The sequence below is a fragment of the Phallusia mammillata genome, chromosome 3 (genome assembly GCF_965637545.1).
Source record: "Phallusia mammillata chromosome 3, kaPhaMamm4.hap1.1, whole genome shotgun sequence".
Lineage (NCBI taxonomy): Eukaryota > Metazoa > Chordata > Ascidiacea > Phlebobranchia > Ascidiidae > Phallusia > Phallusia mammillata.
Genome location: NC_137254.1, coordinates 29,120,707 through 29,134,123, shown reverse-complemented (window position 1 = coordinate 29,134,123; position 13,417 = coordinate 29,120,707). Strand labels below are relative to the sequence as shown.

General features: G+C 37.3%; 3 protein-coding genes across 4 annotated transcripts; all 3 read right to left on the bottom strand.

The window, feature by feature from the left end:
- Positions 1–341: 341 nt before the first annotated feature.
- On the bottom strand, positions 342–5,782 carry LOC145218685 (uncharacterized). The gene is made up of 2 exons (XM_080086093.1): positions 5,680–5,782; positions 342–5,370 (listed from the first exon to the last, which is right to left on the bottom strand). Exon 2 carries the CDS (start codon positions 3,376–3,378, stop codon positions 2,305–2,307), a length of 1,074 nt encoding a protein of 357 aa, XP_079942219.1. The 5' UTR covers positions 3,379–5,370; positions 5,680–5,782; the 3' UTR covers positions 342–2,304.
- Positions 5,783–6,387: 605 nt separating this feature from the next.
- On the bottom strand, positions 6,388–9,329 carry LOC145218388 (TRAF3-interacting protein 1-like). Its single transcript, XM_080085788.1, has one exon. It carries the CDS (start codon positions 8,480–8,482, stop codon positions 6,854–6,856), a length of 1,629 nt encoding a protein of 542 aa, XP_079941914.1. The 5' UTR covers positions 8,483–9,329; the 3' UTR covers positions 6,388–6,853.
- Positions 9,330–10,017: 688 nt separating this feature from the next.
- On the bottom strand, positions 10,018–13,235 carry LOC145218390 (uncharacterized). 2 transcript variants are annotated; one of them, XM_080085791.1, is made up of 5 exons: positions 13,125–13,235; positions 12,860–12,962; positions 11,500–11,666; positions 11,071–11,249; positions 10,018–10,339 (listed from the first exon to the last, which is right to left on the bottom strand). In XM_080085791.1, exons 1-5 carry the CDS (start codon positions 13,168–13,170, stop codon positions 10,151–10,153), a joined length of 684 nt encoding a protein of 227 aa, XP_079941917.1. In that variant the 5' UTR covers positions 13,171–13,235; the 3' UTR covers positions 10,018–10,150. The 2 variants fall into 2 exon arrangements, with proteins under 2 accessions (XP_079941917.1, XP_079941918.1); XM_080085792.1 differs by having other exon boundaries at positions 11,506–11,666.
- Positions 13,236–13,417: the final 182 nt, after the last annotated feature.

Genomic DNA, 13,417 nt, shown 5'->3' with positions numbered 1-13,417 from the left:
GAAATCCAACCAGTAGGCCCTTCAGGTGCTTCTTCGATTATCCCCTCCTTCAACAGCTCTTCAAGTTTTAATTCCACTTTTTCTCTCAGCTGAAATGGAATTCTTCTCACAGGCTGTGCCACAGGTTGAACTTTATCATTGATGTGCAACTTCAACTTGTAGTCTTTCAACAGACCAATTCCAGAAAACAGTTTTGGATATCTGGACAAAACATCATCATACACAGAGTTCACACAACTTGGCCCCAAGTGTAGTAATCCTAACACTTCTGCAGTACGCTTTCCCAACAATACTGTAAAACCGAAAGACTGTAAATCCTTGGTTTAAACAGAATCAGTCGGTTTTAAATGAAGGAATATATATTTCGCCTATGTGGCATCATCAGTTCCTGTAACCGAAATACAATACGATATAAAAATGATTGCTGAAACAAACACGATAAAATAAATAAAAGCAGTAAAACACTAAAACAAGATTTTGCTGTTTCAAACTGTCAACGCTGTCTAAACCAACCTCAAACACAAACAGAACAAGCGAAAACTCCGGGCACTGAATCAAGGGAGAAAAAAATGAAAATACAGATAAGAAAAGTAGGGCAGGCACGCGCATGCAGGGATAAACCAACGGTGGTGGGTACCGATGGAATTTCTAACGTATACGAGGCAGGACCATTTCTTGAATATTGATTGTAGCGTCCAATACCTGCTTCAAATAGACAGATACAGGCGGCACTGACTACGGGACTGGAGATATACAATCTTCAACTGACGTTTCGCAGCCTCTGCACTGCAAAGAAAGATGATCAGGTGGAATTTCTGGACGTGCTGCATGTATGTTTTCCCCAAAATCCTTTCGGTTTTATTTTGACTGATTTCGTTAAGCCAACTGCAATCAATCGCCTTTTTTTACACGGAACATCACACCACCCACTCAGCATATTTAAGTCCATTGTTGTTGGGGAGGCAAGGCGATTGCGGAGACTTAACGAAAATGACGAGCGCTATAATACCAGCCTGGAAAGACTGCAGCAGAAATGTTTGCGATCGCATTTTCCAAAAAATCTAGTAATGCACAACCTTAAAGTTGCCAAAACCTGGACCTGGGACAGCACAACGGCAACAGAGTCAAAAAAGTCAAAAAAGAACAACACCACAAGACTTGTCTGGCCAACGGCTTTTCCTAAGTCGCTACAGATTTCAGGAAAAGAAAGGAACCTGCAACCCAATGTTTGCGTGGTTTACAAACGGCCAGCTACACTGGGAGGATTACTGACAAACTACAGGCGCATTGCGTGTGAAGAGCGTAAATCAAGCACAGCAGGCAGATCCCATCCATGTCAACACTGCGGCCTTTGTGGGCATTACGGCAACTATAAATCAATGGTGCCCAATACTACCACAATTTATACACCCGCTGGAGAAATGCGTCTCAAACAAACCCTTTGTTGCCGCGACTACGGTATTTATGTGGCTAAATGCATAAAATGCAATGCTTGTTATGTTGGCCAAACAAAGAACCCATTTGCTGTACGGTGGCGCGGACACAGAGCGGTGTGGAAAACTTTCAACTTCAAGGAAAAAAATGACAAAGCAGCTCTATTACGGCATTACGCCAGCAACCACACTGATATTTTAAAACAGAAACCCGACATCGCTACATGTTTCTACATTACTTTTGTTGAAAGACCTAATAAAGAAAATTTAGACTTGTGCGAGGCCAAATGGCAGAAAATATTGGACGTTACAATCAATATTCAAGAAATGGTCCTGCCTCGTATACGTTAGAAATTCCATCGGTACCCACCACCGTTGGTTTATCCCTGCATGCGCGTGCCTGCCCTACTTTTCTTATCTGTATTTTCATTTTTTTCTCCCTTGATTCAGTGCCCGGAGTTTTCGCTTGTTCTGTTTGTGTTTGAGGTTGGCTCAGACAGCGTTGACAGTTTGAAACAGCAAAATCTTGTTTTAGTGTTTTACTGCTTTTATTTATTTTATCGTGTTTGTTTCAGCAATCATTTTTATATCGTATTGTATTTCGGTTACAGGAACTGATGATGCCACATAGGCGAAATATATATTCCTTCATTTAAAACCGACTGATTCTGTTTAAACCAAGGATTTACAGTCTTTCGGTTTTACTGTATTAAAGTTCAAAAGGCAAACAGTGATCGTCAGTTTAAGACATGCTGTTGATGGTTTTGATCTATTACTAAAGTTATCGTTTTGATCTTTCCCAACAAGGTGTGACCTTTTCTTTCTGTAACAATGAAATCTGCCTTGCACTCATGAAGACTGTCTTTAGACTTCACCTGAGCTGTAAAAGTGCCCAAGGTAGCAAGAGGCCCTTTACTTCCATATGCATACAGGGTCTTTGCAGACTTTCTGGTTTCTGCTTCTTCAGCCATTCCCATGTATCCTTGTCAACAATATTTGCTGATGCCCCTGAATCAACCAAAATATTTGGCAATGTAACACCACCAATTACCAGTGTCACTGTATAAAACTCTGTTAAAGGTTTCAGACCGAAAACAAATCCATCACCATCTTCATTCTCTATTCCATTTTGAACAGTGTTATTATTCGATCGCCTTCCCAATGGACGATGTCCCTCTTCACCATTATATTTTGATGGCTTGAAACCATTGGACCAACACTTTAATTTGAAGTGTCCCACTCTACCACATTTAGCACAAGCTTTTCTTCTAGCTGGACATATCATATCTTTCTTAAAATGTCCCTTTTGGCCACAAGCAAAACAGGTTTTTCCCTCTTTTCTTGATGTCGAAGCAACCTGACGTTTTCCAGACTTTTCAATGTAGTTGACTGCCTGGCTTCCCTCCATCACTTTTGCTTGGGAATTCACAGCTTCAAATGCTTTGGACATTGACAACACATCTTTAAGGGTAAGTGTATCCTTTTCCAGAAACTTTCTTCGTAGTGCATTTGAGTGACATTTATCAATTACTTGATCACGAATTTGGTCATCTGCTTCATTTCCGAAATTGCAAGTAGCTGCACTTTGCCTTAATCGACATACAAACTGATCAACTGATTCGTCATTTGTTTGATGCAATTGACGAAACAAATGTCTTTCAAAAGGTATGTTGCACTTTGATATAAAATACTCATTTAAAACAGTTAAAGTTTCATCATAGGTCTTGTTGTCATCTTCCTCGTTTACTAGTGTATAGTAAATTTCCTGCACATTCATACCTGCAGTATGTAGCAACAGTGCCTTTTTCTGAACGCTACTCGTGATTCCCTTTCCCACCAAGAATATATTGAAAGCTCGTTTCCAACGTTTCCAGCGTTGAGATAAACCATGTGCACCGTCTTGAACATCAAATGGTTTCAGTGCACCGACATCACTGTTTGACATTCCCACGAGGTCAGGATTTCCTTCCGGAAGATGCACAATCAACCCAAACGTAAAACAGATCCTCGTCGCCAAATGTAGCGTCTCACTCACGCTTTGCGGGATTATACCAGATTTATTATGTTGCTGTCCAATACGCCAGGGGTGTCAAACTCGCGGCCCGCATGCGGCCCACGAACACTTAACAACAATTGTAGTATTTTGTCAGATTTTTATCTAATTATAATATTTTTTTCTCAATTTTCGAAGTGAAAGCTGGTATTCAAACAGACATTTAATTAATACATAAAAATTCATGTGGTATGAATAGGGCCTTAAGGTCACATGCGACCGCGGAGAGGTTTTGTGCGGCCGTGAACTTGTTAATTAAAATATATGTAGCGGCTATGTAATTAAAAATCAACTGCTCTAAACAGATTTTGTGTTACTGGAAATAGTATTACCAGCCTAGCAGCCATATGCGTCAGACTTTTGTAGGCCTATTGTGTGCAAACAATGCGAAAAAACAGGTACCAAAAGCGTCACACTATAGATTATGACGTAATAAACAGTTAAAACTGATCTTCACACTGTGCAGCTCAATCTGTTTATCATGTTAGAGATTAATCAGGGATTTTGTGGCGTCAATAAATGGTATATATATATATACATATATCCAGTAGGTAATTGGCGGCTGTTGGTGTAATAAGGATCGTAGCGAAAAGGTTGTTTAAACTGGATAAAAAATCACATGCGGCCCTCGGCATAATTTCCAAACTACAATGTGGCCCCTGAACTCAACGAGTTTGACACCCCTGCAATACGCAGCACACCATCAGCACACGCTAGGTAGAATAACCATGCACACAACGGTCCATGCAACAGACGACACACGATGGTAACCGGCACATTATAAAACACTACATATACTACAATATAAGTGGAGAATGCAGAAAGAAAAATCCAACACCCTTTGTTGCTACGTCTAGAATTCCTTGGGGAGTTGGTATCATAAGATGGCGCCAGCAGCCCATTATTTCCTATTCCTGGTTGTATTCCGGTTTGTCAAACATACACTTACCTTTTTCATTTTTTCAGGGCATGATCAATACAAAACATTTGTTATACTTTTTTTACAAAGTGGTTTCAACTTTCTCCAAAAACTCAATTGCAAAAAACGAAGCAGCTACAAAACTGTTTTCTTCCCAACAAAATTTTCTTCTTCCACCACATTCTCTACTAATACTTCATCATTTGCCTTTTCTTACCTGCTGTAGGCTAATTCATTCCTTGCAGCACAAGGTTGTAATAGTAACTTACCAAAGTTGTTGTGCAAAGTAATCTTTAAAATATGAGCAACCTCGAATCAAATTCCAAAGCATTATGCTTGACACCCATAACACTTTTGGATGTGTCAAATACTTACCATGACTATTTTTCCAAAGTACATTATGTGAAACAAAGCTGTTATTAGCCTTGGTAAGACAAAAATGTTAGAATAAATTGCTTCTAATCAATCCAAAAACGGTGTGATAATTACCTGTTTCATTTTTCACTGAATAAACTTGTTTAGAATTCGAATTTATACATTATCAATTGCATCCCATTTGTTGTTTGATTGACATTCAATTTTCCAATATTGGCTAAAGTGCACAGTTGAAATGTACAATATGTCAAGTGCAAGCAAATTTTAGGTGTGCGATTGATAAAACATAATACTATCAGTAAATGCAGTTTGAAAAGCAAAACAATGCAACTCTTATAAATTTTAAAAGACCAAACTACAACCTTTAGCAGTCAAAATTTGAGCTTGCATATAATAAAAACTATGGTAAAAACATTACATACATAATATATATATAAATTGCCTTGTACAATGAGCATATAATACCATGAATTGGATTGATTGTAAATCCATGTATTTGATTCCAAAAATGCTTCTGAAATTTTCCAGGCTTTCCAAAAATTTAACATAAAGTTTGAAGCAGGTTTATTGTAGCATATGGTTTTCTATTCCTAAATATTGACAAAAAAATCCTCTCTTATTTAATATTTACAGTCTTTAATGTTAAAATTTTCTTATTACACATACATAAATCCAAAGTTGCCAGTGGAAATAAAGCTGTGTTTACATCTACATGGATATGTAAGTTATTGTTGATCTCAGGTACATTAGAATGATGCATATAAAAATGCTCATATTTGATTGAGGGTCAAATAACAAAATAAAAGACGCAAAATAAGACAATTTAGTCCATAAACGTTTCAAAAGTAAATAGGTAGACAAACATTAACAAATGTAATCAGTTTTATTGGTGAACTTACCTTCATTTTTGTCACAACCAGCGACCGAGTAGCTTAAAAAACCCAAACTTCCAAGAGAATTTTACAGAAGACAGCGCATAGATACTACATACACAGCGCAACTTTCCCGCTAATTACCTAAATGTCCGCTATGTGCGACGTTTTTGTTTCAAAGACGCCAGGATCAAGTTTTTGTAAAAAATCAAATATTTGTACAAAAACTATCAAGCAAATCGCCTATTTCAACTGAATAAGTTACACAACATGGAAAATATCATTTGTTGCCTAATGCAGACACATACGTGCAACTTTTTTTATGGCATACCCGGTACCCAGTTAAAAACCGAAATACTTCGTTTCTAGTAGTCCGTCCTAAAATTAAAAACAAATGGTTTGGTTATAAGATATTATAAAACTTTCACGTTGGTTATAAGATATTATAAGGCATTTTTTCATACAACTTACATCCACTTACTCTTGTTATACATTATTACAGTGGTTCCCAACCAGGGAGGAATCTTAAAACTTCATTGGATAAATTGCTTCTCTTTTTTATGTCATGTTTTTGTAAATAAACACTTAAGCTCTGGGAATAGAACCTGTAAAGTTGATACATGACCCAGTCTAAAATGATCTTTGTACAGTTTACCATCTACTGTGTAGTCTATTAAGGAGGAATAAAGGTTGGGAGCCACTGCATTAGCACAAAATCCTTGACCAAATAAACCATTCCATTCACTGAAGCGTTTATTTTCACAAATAAAATCTAACATCTTCTTATTTACACAAATTTACATACATAGTAAATGAATAAAAAACAACAATTTTTGGTGTGCACTGTGAAGCTTTTATAAGTCAAGACGGTGGTTAAAATAAAGAACCAGGTTATTGTATAACAAATACACATAAACCATAAAGAAGAATATTTACCGCCGTCTTGACTTATAAAAGCTTCACAGTGCAAAAACAATATGACAGGGGTTTGAGTGCTTTATTTACCAGCTCAAATATAAATCAAGATAACTAACAAATTTGCTTCAATTTTGGGTTAAAAAAAGTTCTTGATAGGTTTTAGCTTTATTTAATAAACTTACAGATATGAATAATAACATTAAATAACGGCAATTGCCAGTAAAACAAAGCAAGAATGAAACTTATTTTCAAGTGTCCTCTCAAATGAAAAATACACCAAGATTTAAGACCTAGTTGCTACAGCCATTATCATTTTGTTGATTTTGTCCTGATTTCGAATTATGTTGGCTTTTGTTGCAGCTGTTTGATTTTTGTATGATATTATCTCCTGTTCTGCTGCTTCAAGTTCAAGCTTAAGTGGTTCCATTCCCCTTGTGGTTACACTTTCCTCCTCTTTGAGTCTTAATGCATGTTCTTTGTTTTCTTTTTGCCATAACTGTAATTCAGTTTGCATGGCATCCATATCTTCTTGTATGTAGTCAATAATTTTTGCTAGTGGAGTAGCACTTTGACAGAGTTTCTGCACAGAGTCACGCAAGCGATCAATTTCCTTAACTACAAGCTGTCTCTCCTTTTGCTGCTGGGCTGTGGCGACGTTGCTACGTTGAATTTCAGTGTGTTTTTGTCCTGCATGCTTTCCTCCAGAATGTTCAAGTTCTTTCTTAGTTTCAAGAATTTTGCGAACAAGGCCACCATGCTCACCATCGTCTTCTTCGTTCTCTCCGTTTCTTTGAGATTCCATCGGTTGCTCAAATTGCAAGGTTGTGTTGTCATCTTCTTCAACTACAAACTGTTCATCGTCATCATCTGAGTCCATCTGATTCAAACCATTGTCAATAATCACTGGAGCAGTCCTCTGCTGCCCACCACTATCAATCCGTGCGATTTCTTCCTCCGCTGGATCACGCTTTTGCCTAACCCTTGGTGCTGCCGGCCTGGCACTTGGTGGTCTAACCAGTTTTCTTGGTGCCGCTGGTGGCTCTTCAGGAGAATCAGCTTGACCATCTGGAATTGCACTGCGACCACCAGGTGGCCTTCTGCGTTGACCTTTAGCTGAAGCTGGTCGCAATGATCTACTGGGAGCACTTTGTTCAGCGCCATCGCTAGCTTCTCTTCCATCAGGTTGTACACCTGCATCCATTTCAGCATCTTCCTGTTGAACGCTTGGTGAACTAGTGTCTTCCTCTGGTCTTTCTTCATGGCGCTTCCTGCTTCTGTTTCTCTTACGTTCTTCTCGCTCTTCGTGTTTTTCCCCAGCATTCCTTTGCTCTAATTCTGATTCTTTACGTCTGTCGGAAGATCGACGTCGTTTGTCAGCACTTGCTTCACGTTTTCTCTCAGAAGGTTCCCCACCACGATCATGTCTACTTTTCTTTTCAGACTCCTTATTATCTTCTTTAGAGCCAGATTCTTGCTTGGATTCAGATTTGTCTTTTGGCTTGGAACTTTTTGTTGTTTTACCCTTGTTGACCTTTTCAATAGCCTCCGCAGAGGAGATATTTTTTTTAATACACCTTGCAATAACCTGCAAAAGCTCATTAGTTTTGTCAGGTTCATGGCCGGCAATTATTTTAGAAGGCCGTGCAGAGATTGTACTTCCACTAGCAAATGAAACACAGTCGATGAGTTTTTGAAGAAAAAGCAATTTGTCATCTTTCGCTGTGACATTTTTCGAATCCATTTCACTGGCTGTATACAGGCCTTTGCAAAATCCAGTGGTCTTAATAACCTCTGTTACAATATCATGTAGAAACCTGAATGGTGGCTTGCTTAATAGTTTTTCAGTCAACGGAGGCTTTTTAATGATCTTGCCAAGAGTGTCTTGGGTCTTTTTAATTATTTTTGGATCCATTTTTGTTGTTTCACAAAATTTTACAGTCAAAAGTTAGTACAAAACCCTGTTTCGCAAATAAAACCTGTTCCTATGTATTGATAAGAACAATGTTAATGTTTTAAGGGCACATTAAACATATTGTCCAAGTTCTGAAGCACAAATTAAATCAAACTTTAAATAGCTTTGTCATTTAAAAAACTAATTGGGTTTACAGGCAGTTTGCTTGAACAGTGACAATTGACGTTTTTATGGAAATTTTTTAAACTGACATCTCTACTCTATGTTTTAAAAATCCTCGAAATCTTACCCACATAACAAAACGTTTAAAGGGGTTTTAATCTGAAAATTCAAGAAAATCTTACATTTCATATATAGTGCTGAAAAAACAAAGCTAATGCTTTATTTCCAGCATTACTTATGAATTAGCTCAGCGTGGTCCAACTGCAGGCCCGCGGGCCAATTTTGGCCCTCGAGATTATTTTGTTGGCCCGCGAAAGTCCCAACATTTTAATGACAACTATAAGTTTTGTTTTCAATAATTCAATCTTTTCAAAATGTGAGGATTACCACATACTAAATACTGCTAAATCTCATATTGTGACGCATGACAAGGCATTGTTATGTAATAAAGGGTTCTGCTTCTATAAACCGTTCAGAGGCATTTTTGCGCTAGAGTGGAAACTGTGTTTAAAATGTTTTTGACAGCTTCTACTCAGTAAAACTATAAAATATAAAAATAAACTGATCTTTTGATAAAAAAGATGTAAAGTTACCCTAGAGTTTGACCTAGAAAAAAAGTCTTTCCAGCAAACATTTAAACCTTGGCCCGTGTAGTAAGTTAACGATTTTGAATGGCCCGCAACAAAATAAAGTTGGACCACACTGAATTAGCTTACCGTTCTTAACAACCAGCAGTGTCACAATTTTCAGATTGGAATTTCGGTTTGTCGGATACTAGCAAAGTATTGGTATGTTTCAATCAAACCGAACTTTTTGGTACTTTACGGTAATTATTTATATTGTAAAGCCGTAGATTTTTTCAAAAAAAATTACATTTTATTAGCAAGATGTTTCAGGTAAAAAATTCTTGACATTGTATACGCAAACCAAAAAACAATTAATTTTCTTGTTGTCGTAAAAATAGTTATCTCGCATCCATTTTATTTTTGCCAAAACGTTTCTCGACGCATTTTGTTCTTGTTTACATTTGTGACTTCGGTGTCGTTTGCTTTTTTGAAGTAGTTTTACATATCTTATTGACCATTCAGATCTCTCTGTTATAAGTATAACAAAAAAGTAAACTGAAGATTTTTAAAAATTGTTATTTTATGTCGCTGCTTTGCTGATGTAGCGGTCATGGCAGGCGTGGCTACCTGACAACTGCAGATTGAAATGAACTTTGGTTTTAAAGGTAAGTTATAAAGCTCACTTTATTAGTCTTATCTAAATGCTTTTAATTCTCAGTGAATAGATTAATTTAATAAAAAATTATATCTGTTAGCAAGATATATTAATTTGGTCCTGACATGGTCTTTGAGTTTGTGACTCTTGAACGCAGTGCTTGTATATTATTTATTGCTTGAAAACACATTTGCACTTGTACCTTGATTTTTATCTGTTTATTTGATATAACACTTTTCTCATTAAACTCAATCACGTATGTTAAAACAAAAGTTGAAACAGGCATCATGGTTCTTTCGGCGTTTTTGTCAAACATTGGTTTCTACAGAAGTTGTCAATTAGGGCCAGAGCGAATGTAGAAATGTTCCCTGCTTCTTCAGACACGTGGAGAACGTTGGTTTCGTTGCCGGCTACTTCCACTAAACGTGTTTTGTTCAAATCCGTATCTCTTGACTTGATAACGATGACGTATACCTGAAATGTTAATTTGCGAATATTTAGAACTTTGTCTTAAAAATATGTTGTACCGACTTAGTAAGCGAGTCCTATTTTTGCCAAGAACATGTAAAACCATCAAAGAAACAGCCTTTTATCAACTGCTTTTTAGTAGGTTCAATAACACTACAGCTTTAGAAAAACACGTATTGCGAAAATCGGCGCGCTTTTTAGACCAGACGCGCGCTTTTTGCACAATGTGCGTGCAAGCGTAAACGCGCGCACATTTTTTGAAAACATGCTGTAGCTTTAATGTCCATGTAAGTTAATAACGAACAAATAATTGGTTCTAGACTGCTTTCTCTTATATCAGTAGTTCTCAACTACAGATCCATGAACCGCTAGTTGTCCATGATGACTTTTCGGGTGGTCCACAGACCGTTAATTGTATTTTGAGTTAAATTGGATAGGGGCTAATGGTATGTAATTCAATAAATATTATATTAAGTACCAAATATCAGTACGAAACGCTTATCCAAATTATTGGCCATTTGTTGTTATCTGTCTCTCATTAAATTAAACTATGAGGAATATATTTTAAGCCAACATGCTTGTTGTAGATACGTTTTTAATCCTATTACCGATGGACTGATCCACTATACTTATTTAATTGGACTCTGTTGCCCGAATCCGGTTGAGAACCACCATATAATATAAAACCCGATATCATATAAAATCCGATTAGTAATATTTGTCATAAAATCCCGCACCGAAATGTCAGCGTCTCTGGCGTCATTTGCCGCAATAATAGAATCGTTGTCTAAGTTGCTGTCGGTGACGATTAAAATTGTTTCTTCCACACCCTTGGTCTTTCTGGCGCCGGCTTCCTCCGTCAGCATGTGTTGCATTGCGAATATTATCGCTTTACTGGCAACAGCAGTCTGGTTACCTTTTCGAAATATGAAAACATCTATTAAGGGCTTTGTTTTTTAGATGGAAACGCACTTTGTGTAGATTCCTAAAGTTTGATTTTGTGCGAATCTGAAACGATGTCTATAGTTAGTTGCTTATGATAGCAAGAGTATTCTCCGAAACGTTTAAACAGTAAAGCGTGTTGAGATTTTTTTCGCATTAACCCTTTTTCTTAACAAGCGTTGCACAATCGCGCATATTACTAAAGAGGCTTATTAGTCACTGACCAGTACCAGTAGCGTTCATTTCCGGCCAAATTCGCTGCATGAATAATTCCAGTTCGTCCTCTGCATTTGCGGATTCGGCAAAGTTGATTCTCGATTCTTCTACGGGAAAATCGTTGAAATAGATTTCGGCGAAGTTGGCGCCGTCGTCTGGTGTTTGTTTGAGCGTCCTTAGAGATATTCAAGAATAGTTAACTCCGGCTATTCAATGTATTTTTGCATGAGGGCAAACAAAATGTAAATGCTGAAAATTTTTTGGATTAGAAGCGAAAATATTGACTGTAAAGTAACTCAATAGTGATGCGATTATTTGTTAAATGGAATTGTCGGAACACCATATACGGATCTGTTTATAAGTTTAATCGTGAAGATAACGGCCCAAATAGAAGATAACGGCCCGAATAGATTTTTCGGTAATTTAATTATAAATTCCATGACAACGAGAAAAAAGTATATAAGCTATTTCTGCCAGGCATAATATCAAGTTTGTAGAGCTCTTCCGGCAAATGTAATTTTATTCCGACGTTTCGACGTCCTACACAGCAGGGGTGTCAAACTCGCGGCCCGCGGGCCGCATTTGGCCCACGAAGCCCTCCAATGCGGCCAACGAACACTCAACAACAATTGTAGTGTTTTGTCAGATTTATATCTAATCATAACAACTTTTTCTTACTTTTCAAAGTGAAAGCTATCATTTAAATACATATTTACAGAAACAGAAAAATTTATAAACAAAAAAGCCATGTGTCGTAGATAGAAACGATAGTAATAGGAACGACTATTGCGTACAAATAATGCTAAAACAGTTACCACAAGCGTCACTATTTAGATTATGACATCATAAACAGTTAAGACTAACTATGCATCAAGTTGGAAATTAATCTGGGCATTGGGGGCGTCAATAGATGGTATATGATATGATATAAATCAATTTCTTTACATCTGGAATTTTGAAACAAAGACCAGCAGGTAATTGGCGGCTATTGGTGAAATAAGGATCTACAATGCGGCGAAGAGGTTGTTTAAGTGATCTACATTAAAACTCAAATGCGGCCCTTGGCATAATTTACAAACTGCAATGTGGCCCCTGAACCCCACGAGTTTGACACCCCTGCTATACACGTCGTCTTCATCAGGGTAAATAACACTGAATGCGACTAGCACAGTGCACGATGAACAAATGAAAAAAGAGTGGAGCGCAAGCACGCCACAACGCAACGAAAACACCGAGACAAAAAGTAATTTAACAAAAAATGTATTGATTCTGAAGTAAAAAGCTTGACAGAGTTTAGGTCATGCTATTAGTTAAGGTTTTGCACTGGAACATAAAAACAAACATACCGCACTTTACAAAACACCTTACCTGTGAATTATTGTGGCAGCAGTGGCCATCATCATCGCGTTGGTGTCATTTGAAGAATGGTAGAGAATAGCGAAGTCATGTGGAAAATGCGGGAGGTTTTCGCCTGCCAAATTTACATAAACCTTACTCAAATTGAATTGTACGATTTTTGGTCTTAAAAAAGCAAATTAAATCCTCCAAAAATGGTAGTTTTAAAAGTGGCAAACGTTTTGATTAACACTAAACCGCACTATCAAAAACTTTTAAAGTTAGCAAAACAACTTACCGATTGCCATTCCAATCAAAGCAAAGAATACGAGCGTCGACTTCATTCTTCAAAGCAATTTACTGTTGACTACAAATCACAAAGAAATATGTGCAACCGACAGACGTTAACAAGTCGATTTATAGCTGTATAAATACTAACGTCTAATGACGTGTCGCATCTAATCCCTGCGGCGACTGACGTGTGATAGATGTTAAAAGACAATGGGACGTACACGCAAACGTGTAACTATCCTGTCATGTTTATAAAACAAATATGGTTGCTAGATGTGTCTGCGCCAAACTTTAAAAACC